This window comes from Clarias gariepinus, chromosome 5 (genome assembly GCF_024256425.1).
Source record: "Clarias gariepinus isolate MV-2021 ecotype Netherlands chromosome 5, CGAR_prim_01v2, whole genome shotgun sequence".
Lineage (NCBI taxonomy): Eukaryota > Metazoa > Chordata > Actinopteri > Siluriformes > Clariidae > Clarias > Clarias gariepinus.
The window spans coordinates 36,445,322-36,462,229 of record NC_071104.1 but is presented as its reverse complement, the minus strand read 5'-3'; the positions used below and the strand labels follow the sequence as shown (position 1 = coordinate 36,462,229).

The 16,908-nt window shown below is 34.8% G+C and overlaps 1 protein-coding gene across 1 annotated transcript in view; it reads right to left on the bottom strand.

Annotated features, from left to right (window-relative positions):
- abca12 (ATP-binding cassette, sub-family A (ABC1), member 12) overlaps nt 1-16,908 on the bottom strand; it is a 92,396-nt gene that overhangs the window by 60,354 nt on the left and 15,134 nt on the right. Inside the window, exons 7-18 of the mRNA XM_053496982.1 lie at nt 16,586-16,750; nt 14,940-15,133; nt 14,355-14,473; nt 13,134-13,237; nt 12,217-12,339; nt 11,011-11,165; nt 9,714-9,844; nt 9,513-9,625; nt 8,458-8,663; nt 8,232-8,362; nt 7,081-7,195; nt 1,359-6,869 (exon numbers count right to left, since the gene is read on the bottom strand). Of these exons, the coding sequence (XP_053352957.1) occupies nt 1,359-6,869; nt 7,081-7,195; nt 8,232-8,362; nt 8,458-8,663; nt 9,513-9,625; nt 9,714-9,844; nt 11,011-11,165; nt 12,217-12,339; nt 13,134-13,237; nt 14,355-14,473; nt 14,940-15,133; nt 16,586-16,750 (7,067 nt within the window). The remainder of the gene's footprint in view (nt 1-1,358; nt 6,870-7,080; nt 7,196-8,231; nt 8,363-8,457; nt 8,664-9,512; nt 9,626-9,713; nt 9,845-11,010; nt 11,166-12,216; nt 12,340-13,133; nt 13,238-14,354; nt 14,474-14,939; nt 15,134-16,585; nt 16,751-16,908) is intronic.

Here is a 16,908-nt window from a genome sequence, read left to right as displayed (position 1 = left end):
GGTCACTGTTTAAACTATTGACATTAAACAACTGTTAGTTCTGACCGAGTAATCTCATACTCGAGGATACTGTTTTGTTTTGTTAAATAAAATCTGGGCTGTGCCATCACATTTATATCTAGCACACCATCTCTTGTGACATTTAACTATATATTTTACCCCCAGTTGTTCAACAATCGTTAATTACACTGTGATTACTGTCTATTGCAGAATGGGTGAAAGTAGGTCAGTACGGTCATCACTACTGAGGAGGAACCCACATTTAAAACAAGTCACAGAAGCACTTTTAGCAAAAAAAAAAACACATCGGATATTGTCATCATAAACAAAACGCGCCCTATTTAATAACTACTTATAAGTCATTCCAAATTTTCCCTTAAACCCTTACGATGTTTTATTTGAGCTACAAAGCTAACTAAATTATAATCTGTTAATAATAAATGGTGTTTGTAAAACTTATAAATAAAAGCAGTATCACACTCGAGGTTGTCTCATGAATACGACTACATTACAGTCATGCTACTGTACATCCAACACTCCCTATTTTGTGATATTCCTTAATTATAACCACTCCTTTAAGAGGCTCTTACAGATTATAGCCATTTATTCAAACCTCTCCCATCAAAATATTATAGATTCCACTCATTCACTAATCCCACACGTGATAGCTATCATGGTGATTGTTTACAACATATTTTGAACATGCCAGGTCCTATAAATAAGTTGTCATAAAGTCAGGGCCAGAATAATCGCACTATAGAGCAATTAGTTATAATTGCCATAGGATAGGCTGCAATTATATGGCAGGAAACATGCCAACAATAGCACAATTTAAAAAGCAGGTCAGAGTGCAAGATTTCCCGTGGTATGTTTAGGGCATTATCGTTGGTCTTATGATGCAGGGTTAAAATAAATTTTGACCATTAATGATTAAATAAATTAATATAATTTTTAGCATATTTTGGGGGCAAAAAAAAATGGTAAAGCCACAACGAGAACGCATGACAGTTAAAAAGATGTGGTTAATTCAACCTTATGATGAGTCTAATTGTTGGCTGTTCCAATGAAATGAAAGTTATTATCTTTAGAAAGTTATGAAAGTCTAAACAAAGTAATGCCTCAATGACAGTATGTGACATACAGTATAACACCTGCCATGCTATGTTCATGTAAGTGTGTGTTATTATGCCCTGGCTGAAATGAAATTCATAACTTTTTGGCTAAGATATAGCCATCATGTGTAAATCCCAATTCCTTAAACTTACTTTTCTCAAGGGAATGAAGTATCATGTAAAATGTTTCACTTAATAAAAAAAAATTAGCTTGTATTTTTTAAGCAGACTAATTAATTTACTTACACTTCATGCCACTGGGGAGGTCCACCTGGGCTCGAGAACGTGTTTACATATGTTATGAGGTTCTGTATGTTAGGAGACAGCGCTTCAGCCAAATCTGGATCAAAGCTACCGATGAAGCTTTCTATCACACCCACAATTTCTGTCATATGCTCCTGAGGTTTGCTGATATTAGGGTTCTGCAGCAGTTGAATTAAGTTGTAGAAAACATCAGCAACATTTTCATCTGTGTATGTTGTATTAGCGTAATTGAATACATTCTCCAACATCATTCTTATAGTGTCCATGATGGCTTCAGTAAAGTTTTCACTCTGGAGACCATTGTCTGTTTGGCCTAGCTCCAAGATATAGTTCAGAGGCTGTAAGATTTGCTCAGTTTTGTTGATATATACCTGTTCCTCTGGTGAAAGCATTGGAGCCAAGGCCTGAATCATTTGTTCAAGGTCCATAGCTGGAGTTCTGAAATCAGTTAAAGTTTTGTTCCACCCTAATATTTGGCTAAAGACGAGCATGAGTTGTGGGTTCATGATCCAATTTTCCATCAAGTTGAAGTAGTTTTGGATCTCGGCTTCAACATCAGCAGGAAAACTCATGTTAGTTTGTAACCCCAAGAAATCGTACAAGGTCTGTTGGAAATCAAGGTTCACCCTTATCAACTGTACGTGGCCTTCCATTATAGATACTATTGCATTACGTATGACACTCAGATCTTCACTGTTTAATGGAGGTTGAACATGACCAATTAAATCTTGGATCTGATTGGACACCAGTGTGGAGAAATTTGATTGAGCAGCGCTGGCTGTGGCCATCTTTTCTGTCATGATGATAAATCGTTCAAAAATCTCACTGAACATACTGTCATTGGTGGCATTCTCCAGATTTTGTAGGTACCACAAGATGATGTCAGTATACATCTTCTGGGCATAGGACTGCTGTGTCATCAGTGTAGTATTGATCATGTAGTAAGGATAGCGGTATTCATCATCAAACACTACCTTCAAAAGTCCCTTCAGGGTATCGAGGTCCATTTCAATCAGGGACACATTTTCCACATTTAGATTTTCTAGTTTCATTCTGATACTTTCCAGAATTTTCCCTAAGACTTCCTCTGTGACTTCAAGTGGATCAGACTGTTGGTTAGAAATGTTCCTTAATGTCATTGCTTCATCATATATTATATTTAAAGTAGATGTAAGATTAGTCTTGAAGCCTTCATACATAGGTATGGCCTGAAGTAAATCGATTAATCCCTCAATAATTTCCATTGTGCATTCTGGCACTGTCGAGGTTGTATTGAATTTAGGATCCTGAGGAAGATGGTTCAGGCACTGTGAGGTGGTAGAAAAGTCCATAAGTTTTGAAAGTGGCAAAGATAAGGAAGAGATCTCTGACAAATTTGTAAATTGTTCAAAATCAAAACCAGTCAGATTTAAAGCTTGGAGGCCTTCTCGAATGCTGTTAATGCTTAAGTTTGGTGAAGAAAATAATTGCTCGAGGATATGGATGATCTCACTGACATTGGACATTGGATATTTAGAAAGTTCTGACATGTTCCATGGTAGTAGAAGGGAAAGAATGTGACCCACAACAGACAAAGTCATATTGTTCTGAATAGGCAACATGGTGAAATTGCCGAGTTCTTCTTCTACGATCATTTCATCAAGTAAAGAGAGTACCTGGAAAATTTCTGACACTTCAGACAGACAGGTCTGGCCACTCTGTGCACACAATGTCAACTCTTCAAATAAAGCATGTGTCTGATTGAGAAAGCCTTCTAAATTGATTTGCTGCTCACCACCCAAGAGTTCCCCAAGTTCACGCAAGACAGTATCCATCACTGAAAAATTTCCCTCAGTTTGAAGCATGTGAATGGACTTTGGGCTCAACATTTGAATGATGTTTATTACCACAGTGTTGACTTGAGTATTATTAGAGAACGCCAACAAGAGTTTTTCAGTCAGTCCAGGCAGCTCACTTTTTAGACTAGAGATGTTCTGTATCTCCAGTGCTTCATCAAATATCATTTTAAATATCAATGTAAGGTTTGTACTGCAGTCTTCTAACATGGGTATGGCCTGAAGAAAATCAAATACCCCCATAATAATCTGCATGTTACACTCTGGCAGCAGTGAACCGTTATAAGATGTTGGGTCCTGGGGCAGAGGATCCAGGCATTGTGAGATGTTGACAAGCTCCTTGAGCTTTAAAAGTAGCAGAGATAATGAATATTTCTCTAAATCAAAATCTGTGCAGTTTATTGCTTGGTGGGCTTCCTGAATGGTACTAATGTTGGGATTGGGTAAGCCAGAGAGCTGTTCAAAGAGATGAAGGATGTTGCTAATGTTGTTCATTGTATAGTTAGAAGATTCTGATTTGTTCCATGATAGGAAAAGGGAAAGAATGTGACCAGCAACAGACAAAGTCATATTGCTCTCAATTGGAGTCATGGAGAAATTACCACCTTCTTCCACTAGTATCATTTCATCAAGTGAACATAGTGTTTCAAAAATCTGTGACACTCCAGTGAGACAGTCCTGATCACTCTCGGCACACAATGCCAATTGCTCAAATAGAGCATGTGTCTGATTAAGAAATCCTTCTAAATTGATTTGCTTCTCATCTGCAAAGTGTTCTCCAAGTTCATGCAAGATGGCACCGAGCACAGCAAATTTACTCTCACTGTGAAGCATCTGAATGGACTTTGGGCTTAACAGTTGGATGATGTTCATAACCACAGTGTTGATTTGAGGGTTGTTTGAGAACGCTAACAAGAGTTCTTCTGCCACTTCAGGCAGATCACGTTCTAGACTAGAGATGTTCCGTAGATCCATTGCTTCATCAAATACCATATTAAGTATTGATGTAAGATTTATACTGCAGTCTCCTAACATGGGCATGGCCTGAAGAAAATTAAATACCCCCATAATAATCTGCATGTTACACTCTGGCAGCATTGAACCGTTATGAGATGTTGGGTCCTGAAGCAGAGGATCCAGGCATTGTGAGATGTTGACAAGTTCCATGAGCTGCGAAAGGAGCAGAGATAATGAATATTGTTCTAAATCAAAATCTGTGCAGTTTAAGGCTTGGTGGGCTTCCTGAATAGTACTAATGTTGAGATTGGGTAAGTCAGACAACTGTTCAAGGAGATGAAGGATCTCGCTAATATTGTTCATTGTATAGTTAGAAGATTCTGATTTGTTCCATGATAGGAAAAGGGAAAGAATGTGCCCAGCAACAGACAAAGTCATATTGCTCTCAATTGGCCTCATGGAGAAATTGCCATATTCACCTGCTGGTATCATTTCATCAAGTAAACATAGTGTTTGAAAAATCTGTGACACTCCAGACAGACAGTCCTGATCACTCTCTGTGCACAATGCCAATTGCTCAAATAGAGCATGCGTCTGATTGAGAAAAGCTTCCAAATTGATTTGCGTTTCATCTGCAAAGAGTTCTCCAAGTTCACCCAAGATAGCACCCAGCACTGCAAATTTCCCCTCACTGTAAAGCATATGAATTGACTTTGGACTCAACATTTGGATGATGTTCATAACCACAGTGTTGACTTGAGTATTGTTTGAAAATGCTAACAAGAGTTCTTCTGTCACTTCGGGTAGATCACTTTCTAGACTAGAGATGTTCCGTAGATCCATTGCTTCATCGAATACCATATGAAGTATTGATGTAAGATTTATACTGCAGTCTTCTAACAGGGGTATGGCCTGAAGAAAATCAAATGCCCCCTCAATAATCTGCATGTTGCATTCTGGTAGCATCGAACTGTTATGAGGTGTTGGGTCCAGGCATTGTGAGATGTTGACAAGCTCCTTGAGCTTTGAAAGGAGCAGAGATAATGAATATTGTTCTAAATCAAAATCTGTGCAGTTTAAGGCTTGGGCTTGGTGGGCTTCCTGAATAGTACTAATATTGAGATTGGGTAAGCCAGACAAATGTTCAAGAAGATGAAGTATCTTGCTAACATTGTCCATTGTATGGTTAGACGATTCTGACATGTTCCATGATAGGAAAAGGGAAAGAATGTGACCAGCAACTGGCAAAGTCATATTGCTCTCAATTTGCCTCATGGAGAAATTGCCATATTCACCTGCTGGTATCATTTCATCAAGTAAACATAGTGTTTGAAAAATCTGTGATACTCCAGACAGACAGTCCTGACCACTCTCTGCACACAATTCCAACTGCTCAAATAGAGCATGCGTCTGATTGAGAAACCCTTCCAAATTAATTTGCTTTGCATCTGCAAAGAGTTCTCCAAGTTCACTCAAGATGGCACCCAGCACTGCAAATTTCCCCTCATTGTAAAGCAGCTGAATTGACTCTGGGCTCAACAGCTGGATGATGTTTATAACTACAGTATTGAGTTTAGGGTTCTTTGAGAATGCCAACAAGAGTTTTTCTGTCAGTTCAGGCAGCTCACTTTCTAGGCTAGAGATGTTACGTAGCTCTATTGCTTCATCAAGTACCATATTGAGTATGAATGTAAGATTTGCATGTAAGCCATTAAGCATGGGTATGCCCTGAAGAAAATCAATTAACCCCTCAATAATCTGGACTGTGCATTTTGGCGCTGTGGAACCAATATAAGATGCTGAGTCATTAAGCAGAGGATTTAGGCATTGTGACATGTTGCCATGCTCCATGAGCTTTGAAAGTAGCAGAGATAGAGAAGAAGCTTCCGATAGATTTATAAATTGTCCTAAATTTGTAATATTTAAGGCTTCAAGTTCTTCTTGAATAGCGCTAATGCTGAGATTTGATGAAGCGGATAACTGCTCAAGGAGATTGATGATCTCACTGACGTTGTCCATTGTCCATGAAGAAGGCTGTGACATGTTCCATGGCAGGAGAAGGGAAAGAATATGACTAGCAACAGACCAAGTCATATTGCTCTCAATTGGCCCCATGGAGAAATTGCCATCTCCCGCTGGTATCATTTCATCAAGTAAAGATAGTATCTGGAATAGCTGTGAAACATCAGACAAGCAGTCTTGGCCATTAGCAGTGCACAATGCTAGATCTTCAAACAGAGCATTTGTATTGTTGAGAACACCTTCCAGTTGGATCTGCTGCTCAGGGGCCAAACGTTCTCCAAGTTCATGCAAGATGGCAAACAGAACTGCAAAGTGTCCTTCATTGTTAAATGTCTGAATGGACTCTGGGCTCAACAGTTGGAGGATATTCATAACTACAGAGTTGGGTTCATTGTACTTCAAATCCCCTGACCATAAAACCCCTAACTGTCCCAGGCCAAAGGCTTCCAATGTGTCATTCAACATGGCAAGCAAAATATCTTCACCTAACTCTTCCATGACAGTGATATTCGAAATAAGTGGTAGGTTGTGGTTGACCAAATCAGTGAGGTGCAATGAGAGGTTTTGCGGTACTGCCCCAGCAAGATCCGCTTCAGTGGTGTTGAGAAACTCCTGTAGATGATTCATATAGGTGTCCATTATGATGCCTTTAAACAGGGACACTGCACCCTGGATTGGTCTAAATGCAGTGAAAAAGAAAATTAAAAAATATAGATATATGTCTTAATATTGACTCAGTTTGGCATACATTCATTATAAGATCCAATACTGTTCAGTTATTACAACCATAAATGTGATATTGTGGCTGAAATATCCAGAGGTAGCAGGAGAAATGGGCAGAAATAAATGAAATACCACTGTAGCGTAGAAAGGTTTTAAAGTTCTACTACCTCAGAAGAGCTGCTGGATTCTCATGGATTTCCTGATGTAGAGATCCAGCCAATGGAATAAACTTATCCCATGTAAATCCAGTATCACAGATAGTAGCATTTGGGGTAAAAGTGCCTGGGTAAATGTAAAAAGCAAAATATTTTTAGATCAATAAATACTTTCAACAAACTGTCATTAAGAACATGAACAATCGTTTCACATCACTTGGTCTACTAGTTTTATCTGGAAGTAATTTTTTCGTCCTTGAATAATCTGAACATTTTTTATAACATGAAAAAAGCAGATTGGCTGATATTCATAAAAAATTCTGAATTTTTTTTATGTGTTAAATTTATTTATTTATTTTTTTAAATATCACCTGCGTAAGGCCCTTAACCCTACATCCTTATATAATACCCAGCCGATGGAATGCAGGACATCCTCAGTTCCAATATATATTTAAAGGTTGTGCACAGTTGATAGCAGGAATGGACAAGTGGCCTGTAGAACTCTGTTAAGTGCATGGATTACTTTTATAGCAACTATGTAAAATCAACAATAACCAGACTGGCCAGGAGAAGATTTCTGTTCTTGTCAGTACGTAATAAGTTACAGAGAAAAAGAGCTGCAATATGAAAAATATGTCTAGCTTTAGGATGATTAATGTTGAAAAAATGTTTAGATCTTTATGTTGTTGGTCTTGTCTTGTCGCATAGCCTTGCTGTGGCAAAACATGTTATGGGTATGAAAGTCTGCTTTTGCCTTGATGTCTTTGCACTTCCAGGCAAGCAGGTGTCCAGAACAGAATGGCAAATTTTTTGCAATAAAACATCTGAAAGACCTAAAAATAACTACAGATTGGAAACAGGTGTCTATGAGATGGCGGAAAAAAACACCAAGCTGTGCCAAAATTGGTGGACGTGATGTTTATTTGGAGTTGCCTCTGTTTTTAAAACATGTTAAGATTTTATAAGTAGTTTAGTATATCAACAGCTTCAGGAAGACCGAGAAAAAAAATAGAAAAAATTGCATAAAGGTATTGTATAAATCATTATAATTTAAGGAATGAAAAGTACTCTAGAGGTATGCATGTATAGCTAATTATTATTTATCAATGGTGACCACATTATTTCGTTCTGAAAGATCAAACTTATTTTGATAGCTCACTCACAGTTTGGTGGTGCAGTGACATTAGGTTGGTAGGCCATGATCCAGTATGCCAGTTGGAAGTACGGCTCCATGGTTGACCAGTGGCTGCTGTTCTGAACTGCTGACCCCATCATTGCAAAGTCCTCCAAAGCACTAAGGTGCATAAAGTACAATGTTCTATAGTACTGATAAATAACGCATATTGCATCGAAATTGTTCAGTACTTTTACTACGGCAGGTTTCCTGACCTGTTTAGGAGAATCTCAGTCCAGTCTACAGTGGAGTTCTGTGGTATTTGACTGAAAAGTTTGCCTTGGATGAGCTCAACAATGTTCTCAAGGACATCACTGAACTCTATTGAAGTGCTGTATAATCTGTGCCATTCAGTCAGGATCACACCGGGTGTGACATTGTAGACTAAAGTGCCGTTGAACACACTGGATAAATGATTCAGCTGCAAGTTAAATAAATAAAATACATATTTACAGGCTTATACAGGTCATATACTGAACATATACAAGTAAATAATTCCTCCCAAAAAGCCATATTTATTTATTTAGACAACGGAATATTTATCTACATAAATAACTCATGATATCTTTTGAAGGACGTGAAACCAGTCTCTTACTTACGTAAGTAATATATAAAAGTGGTTTTGAAAAAGGTTTTCAAATGAAATTTGAATATTCTTTTTTGTTTACACACCATTTTAACAAAACTAGCATTGTGTGGAAAAAGAAAATATGACGATAATGATGCAGTTACAAATTTGTAGTAAAGTTAATGTATATATTAGAATGTGGAAACCCTAAAAACTCTCCGAAGATATGACAAAGAGAATATTCTCAGAACAAGAAGTTCAAGCTACATACAGCAAATTCTGCGAACTAAGAGTTCAGACAAACCTCAGGATCAAATCTTCTTTAAACTGAAAATTCCTTGAACTGTTATGTTTAAACCTGTTTAACCAAACTTTTTGCCAGAGAAATACAAGCATTTTTTTTTTTACACATTTCGAAACCCTAATCCTTCACATAAGAGCCTTGGGTAGTGAGTTTTCCTATTCCATTACTTTATACAAAGACTGATCATTCTCCATGGTCAAAAATCAGCTGTTTATTAACCATCGTTTGAGAGGACGATGGTTGATGCTTTCCTACACTTCAGAAAATTACGTTTAAATTTAAGCAAGTTGCCACTTTAAGGGTTTTGATTGTGGTTTTATCTGTCAGCTCTACATCTCATTAGAGAAAAGTGTCAGCCAAATGAATAAACCAAAGTTTAAGTTGTTCACTTTGTGTACCTTCTCCCTTACACCCAGCCAGGGTCCCTCATCCATTATGGTTTGATTCTGTATGAAGGACGCGATGGTCACCTGGAGATTCTCTTGACTGTTCAGCAGTGGATTGATATGAGCTGCGAAAACAGACCATATAATCATACACACTGCCTGTACACAGAAATTATATTTATTATATTTTATGAGGATGAAGCAGTTAAATACCAAGTTCTGTCTCTATTACTGCTGTGGCAAACTGCATGGCTGAATGAGCTCCCATGAATAGAGTTTGAATGTAATCCCAGCCTGCCGTTCCACTGAGCATGTCCATTACTGTATTACCAACAAATAGGAATCTAAACAGAAATCACAAAATATAGAAAGTTCGTAAAATGATGTTAGAATTCAAAGAAACATAAATCAAGACAATCAATACTTTAAAAAAAAGGTAAAAATACAAAATCCCGTGTTCTATTACACAAATTCTATGTTGTCCAAGTACACCTGATCTTATATGTGAGGTTCTCAAAATAAGCATATTATTATGATTATGATTTATTATGATTATTATTGTTATTTTGGTCATGAAAAAAAAACGAAAACAACAATAAAAACATGTGATCATCTGTATCTGTGTTACTTCTTTGCCTATGTGACTCTTTATTATTTTTTGATCGTCATGTTTGTATCAGTTCATCATATCATCTATTATCATCATATCATCTCTCAGAATATGTCACTCTGTACTGTACTCTGTACAATCCTAAACCTTATAGTGTATGTTCATTAAAAAAAATAAAAATAGTAAAACAAAAAATGGTTAAAATGTTCTGAGCTTTGAGGGCTACGCGTCTTAGAAGCCATGTCTAATTTTAAAAGAGCTATACAAATCCAATTTAATTTTACTGAATTATTTGTGGTGTTATTTAAACCCCAGAGTACTTCAGCACTTCATCTTGGTCAGGCTGTTTATAGATCTGGAAAATACAGTGCATGTGAGGGCAGAAATACACTATGAATGGGACACCAGTGTTTCACAGGATGCCATGAGGACATATTATACTGTATCTAGACGAAGAGAATTTTAAAGTGAGGGTTTTTGTACAAGCCACAAGAAAATAATAGGGACACAGAGCGAATATGCAAAACTCCATACAGACCCGGGGCACTGGAGACGTGGGGCAGCAACACTACCTGCTATATCATTGTGCCAGCACAATACAATTTGTAATATTAACCTGTAACTAATAGGAAGAAAAGCGTACATTCTGTAACTTGGGCTCCGTGTTACCGCGGGCAAGAGTTTATTTTTGTAACTAGTAAATGAGACTGATCAAAGCATAACAGTGCAACCTCTATCTGGTTGCTGTATAATTGTAACACTTGTCCGTGCGTGCATACTGTAGCAGACAGGAATTGTGACACTTGCACAGTAAAAGCTTTAAAAAAATCACATTCCAGAGATTTTAAATGATCTAAATGTAATAAGTATATTAAAATGTGTGGAATTTTAGTAGCATACAGTTGTTCCTGGATTGTCTCTGGCTGTCCGTCACTTCTGTTGAAGCCTGTATTAGATCCCGGCCAGGAAAAGCCTCCGAACAATTTACTCAGAAAGTTTTTAGCGAAGGCAAGATCTTCTGGAGAATTTGTAGACTGACTCCAGACCAACAGCATCTGTTAATAAATCAAGCAAATTCACACCTTATCTAAGCATCAGACATCTGGACTTTCAAGTCCTAAACAGACAATGAAAGCAACAAAATGTTAGCTTTAAGTCATTAATAACACCATAAAAAATCTTGCCTTGAAGTCATGCTTGTAGATTTACACCAGTCTTCTATTGTCAGAATTTATGAGTACACACTGTTTAAAGGAAATCTATTTTGTAGCTTCATAAAACAATAATTACAATCGCATGAATCTCATAGAAAGTTGTGTAAAAAATCTATGACAGACAATGTCTAACACGCAGAGATTTTATGTACTGATAACAGATGGGCTCTTATAGATAAGAAGCAATGCAGAGCATGTGTGTGTCGTGTTTTAGAACCAGCTTTAGCAACGTGCATTAATGTAAAAGTTTAAAATGGAAAGTGATCTATGCATAGTGCTTCATAAAAACATTATTGATTTAAAAAGTGAATTTGTAGAAAGTATACACCGTTTTTTATAAAAGCATTATTTATGTAAATATTGCAGAATTTCTAGAAGGCGGCAGAGTGTAGAAATAGGCTGTTGTGCATTATAAGAGCATTAATAATGCAACTTTTACATAACTATATATTTAAAAAAGAGTGATTCTCGAAATGATTACTCGGCATTATATTATACAGGTATATTATTAATAAGAAATTGAGTTTGTAGAAAGTGTGACAGGGATAACTAATCGTTAGGCAGGGGTGGCAAAAAAATAAATAGGAAAAAAAAGTATAACTACAATATAAAAATACTAGGTCAATATTTGAATTAATTATTAGTTATAATTAGTTTAAGGTAGACAATGTATAAAGATAAAAAAAAAAAGGCAAATGTAGAAATACAGTGTGAAACATGTTGAATCAGATTGCACACTAAACTTTTATTAAATCAATTAGGTAAAAAAAAAAAAAAAAAAGAAAAGAAAAGAAAAGAACTTTTCAGCTTGATGTGTAAACTCTGTCTTCTGTAGTCAGCCAGAGGCTTGCTTAACTAAAACAAAAAAAAAAAATAGTTGTAAAAGATGTACCTGCAGAGCTACTTTCTCTTGGTCTATCCATTCATATATCATGTCAACCTGCTGGCTATCACAGAAAGACCTGTTGATGCACATGAACTCCAAGAAGGCATCTCTATTGAACAATACAAGTACCTGAGACAAAAAAGTCAAAACATTTTAGTAGATGGTTAAGCAAGTTATTTCTGAAAGCAGTAAATATTTGCCAATAGAATATAATGATGTATTATGTATATGATGGATGGATGGATGGATGGATGGATGGATGGATGGATGGATGGATGGATAGATAGATAGATAGATAGATAGATAGATAGATAGATAGATAGATAGATAGATAGATAGATAGATAATACTTTATTCATCCCCGTGGGGAAATTCACTTTTTTTTAGATAGATACATACTTTATTATATTTTTACCATGCTACAAATTGACATAAACTGCAATACCAATATTGCTATAAAAATACATTTTCAATCATAAAATAATTATAATTATAATGCATGTAAAGTTACTATAAAGCCACATTAAAGTTAAACGTGTCCAATAAGTTATTAAATGTTAGGATTAAGGGTCATTAACATAAAAGTACTAAAATAGTAGCATTTAGTAATATAGTTATTATAATTCTACTGTTTTATTTTCTGTAAAGGTACTAAAAGGGGCTATAATGGTATTACTGTAATGAGTAATACAGAAAGATTATCTGTACTTACAAAAATAACTAAATTGATAATACTTTTAGATAACAGTACTGCGTTCTTATATACAGTATATTTAATGTTGTTTTATTTAAATTTACTTAATTTAAATTAACTTATTTTATTTAAAGCACAGAACAAGTCCAATTTTTACAGCATGCATTTTTATATCATTTTTATTATGTTATATGCATTTTTATATCACTGCAAAATAATGTTTTTGTACCTTATCCAGAGGAATCTGCAAGTCATGGATCCGTGAGGCATTTTCAGAGGTAATTAAAGACATGTTGGATGGTGTCAGTATGTCACCCAAGGAGATGTTAACATCTGTAAAAAAGAAAAAAAAAAAAAAGGAGGTTTAAAGAGTTCACAAACATGAAATCACACATAATAAAGCGGGGGGGGGGGGGGGCGGGGGGGGCTGGGACTGGACTTCTATTCAATATAAACTTATAGTAGTGGATTTGTGCAATATTAAAGCTTTGTTTTTTTTTCTTTATCCTTTAATGTATCCAAATTTCTGTAATGCTAACACAAAATACATGCATTTATAATCTACTGCTACTTGTCAAAGCTGACTTTCTGACAGAAAATATGTAGAAACTGCAAAATGATATAAATTAGAAGTTATTAGTGTAAAGGGACTGAAATACTACTACATGTTACTTAAAAAGCACTGCAAAGATGATTACGTGCTACTATGGAGTTACTAATACAATTACTAAAAATGAATTGTGAATTTCTTACCATACTTTTATAAGAAAAAGATAAGGCTTGTAAAATGCAACTAACAAGGTTATTAATATAATTGCTAAAACTGTTTTATAAAATTATTACTACTTTTAATAAAGCATAACAGTTAGGCTTGTTGTTTCTACTAAAGTGCTATAAAGTTAGTAAAATGCTAAGTCGCATTTAGTTGTAAGTTAATTTTGGAAAAGTTAGAAAAGTATTATATTAATTACTAACAGTACTATGAAGTTATTACTATAAAGCTAGTAGTAACTAGTAAAACACTTCTATTAGATTATTACTAAAAATTTTAAGTTGTACAGTATGATAAAGTGATTAGTATAATTACTAAAATTTGTGAATGCTAACTTTCTGGGAAAATACATATAATACAAATACCTACATAGGCTTTGTTCACATGTCTACCAACAGTATAGCCTTTCTCACATGTCCAGACTTTTATCATATATTGCATTTTGGCAAAATAATACAGGTTACAATAGAAATTCAAATGCAGATTTTAAGTTTAGATAAACATTGTTACACCCACAAGCTCATGTTAATTTTTTTTTAAATCACACAGTAAATCAACCCATAACTGTAGGGTTTCTTTTGTTGCCAACCCCAGTTGCCAAACCCCTGCACGCTAAGTATTATTTTTATTTATTCATTTATTTCATTATTAATATCTTGCAGTCTGAACAGCACATACTTCTGCCTTCCCAGGTCTGGAGGTAGTTCAGGAGCTCAATGCTTTCATCAATGACGGGGTCCAGCATGTCCATAGAAGTGTTAGCTGTCTGGAAGCTGCTTTGAATGGAGTCCCAGGCCCTACACATAGGCAAGAGGTGAAAAGACAGTGGTTTATATCCAAAAAGTGAATTTGTTTTCCATTACTTACTGATCTCTTGAGAAATTACTAAGCTCTACTGTAATAAAATTCAATTCACTTATCATCAAATGATACCCTATGGATATGTACAAACACAGAGACAACACCCAAGCAACCTTCTTTAACCTTTAAAACTTTTCATTCAAAATCCCAAATCTAAGAAATTCATAAATTTTCATTAATTACCTTTTTTTTTATTTCTGTGTCTTAGAATTATAAGGCACTTGGATGTTTTTTTAAATTTCATTACTTAGCAAATAAATAAAAGGGATTCTAGGCACAGTGTGTCTTAATCACCAGCTATGTTAATTTAACCCCTTGCATTAATAAATGGGGTCCATGGGGGTCAATATTTTGCAGAGTGAAAGATGAGCTACGATGAGTAACACTAAATAAGTCACTCACTTTTTCATCCCCATCAGGTTCTCAGCTACAACCACAATCGTCTCTTGATCTGTGGCTTTTAGAAAGCTCTCTGGCAACCCCAACAGGAAGTCCCACAGCGGCAGTTGTGTCTGAAGCTTGTCAATCGTTTCCACAGACATCTCAACTGCCATGATAACCTTCAGTGGATCTTGGAGCACGAACTGTGCAATTAGCTGCAAGCCCACATACACACACACAATACATATAAAATATACATATAGCATATTTTTCTTGGTTTTATATAACATCTTATTCCCATTAACAGCAAAAGAGAAAAAATGCACTTTACAATTGATCTAACCCAGCACTGCCCATTTTCAGTTTTAAATAAGCTATTGAAAAATCTGTGTAACCCTACTCTGAGCTTAAGAAACTCTCCCTGAGTAAATATTGAAATAACTCCTGAACTTATATTGTGTACTGTATTGGCAGCCCATAATCCACTTATTTGATAAAACTCAAAGGCGGGTCTGAGAGAAGTTTTCTTAAGCAACCTCTTTTGCAAACTCCAATTTGACTTGCAATGTGTTGCATCAATTACAACAACGATGGAGCATATTGTCTGTTCTGTTTGGTGAATGGGACTTTTGTTGACTGTTCATGACATAAATAGAGCAAATAAATGTACATTAGAGCCTATGGATAATAAGCCTTAAGTAGAACATACGTAGTAAAACATATACACAACTATAGTACGTAACTTGCTACTTTAAAACCCGATTATTTTAATGAATGAAAATTTTGTATCTAGTTTAAAATTATCTTAACCATTTATGTTGCCATATAAAAAAGCCAATATATAATTATATTATATATAATATTTATTTAAAAACTTAATATATATTTAAACTTATATAAAAATATATTAATATATTTTAATATATACACTATATATATTAATTATATATGTTATTTTAAAAATATTTATATATATATATATATATATATATATATATATTATATATATATATATATATATTTATATATTAAAATAGATATTATAATAAATAAACAAATAAATAAAACACTTTTTTTACAGCCCTTGATTTCTATGCCTGTTTTTTTAAGCAAGTACTTGTGATCATTGAGATATCTTCACATTATATATATTCAGTACATTATAATATTTTTTTTAAAAAGCAGTTAAAATGTTTGTCTAAGTAATGTTGGTAAATATTGGTAATTATATATATATATATATATATATATATATATATATATATATATATATATATATATATATATATATATATACAGTATATATATGTTTTAAAGTAAACTGAATGACAGATTACTAAACCAAACACACGGATTGACAAAACGAGCACAACTGAGTAGTTGACTGAATTTGTCAAATATTTAAAATGTAAAATAAAATGTTTATAATTACATTTACAATATAAAATAGTGTTTATATTTTATATAATTTAATATATTAATTGAGTAACTGGTGCATGTTTTTTTTCTAAAATGTTATATTTTGCATTTCCTCCATAGATTCATCTTTTTTGTCCCAACTATGGGAAAAGTTTCTGTTACTTAATTATATTTTTAATTAAATATTTAGCAAATTGCTAATAAACGTCTAGTGTGTAAAGATGTATGTGCTCGTGACGGAGGCCCACCTGTTTTAGCGTTGAGAGAGAAAATGCCAGTGCTGTATCATTAGACAAGCAGAAATCCTCCAATGCTGAGTGGTCGTGATCGTATTTGGACAGCACTGACATGGAGATATTGCAGAATGCTGTTTTCAGGATGTCCGATGTGTCCAGGAAGGGGTCCAAAATATCCTGGAGGCGGCAAATGAAATGTTTGACTGATTAAAATTATAATATCGAAACTACAATCAAATAATAATACGCAGATTCAACAATACAAAAGTGAACAGACAAGAATGCAATTGTTATTTGTTTCATTAATTCTGCGTCTCAGTTTGTTCCGAAGCAGG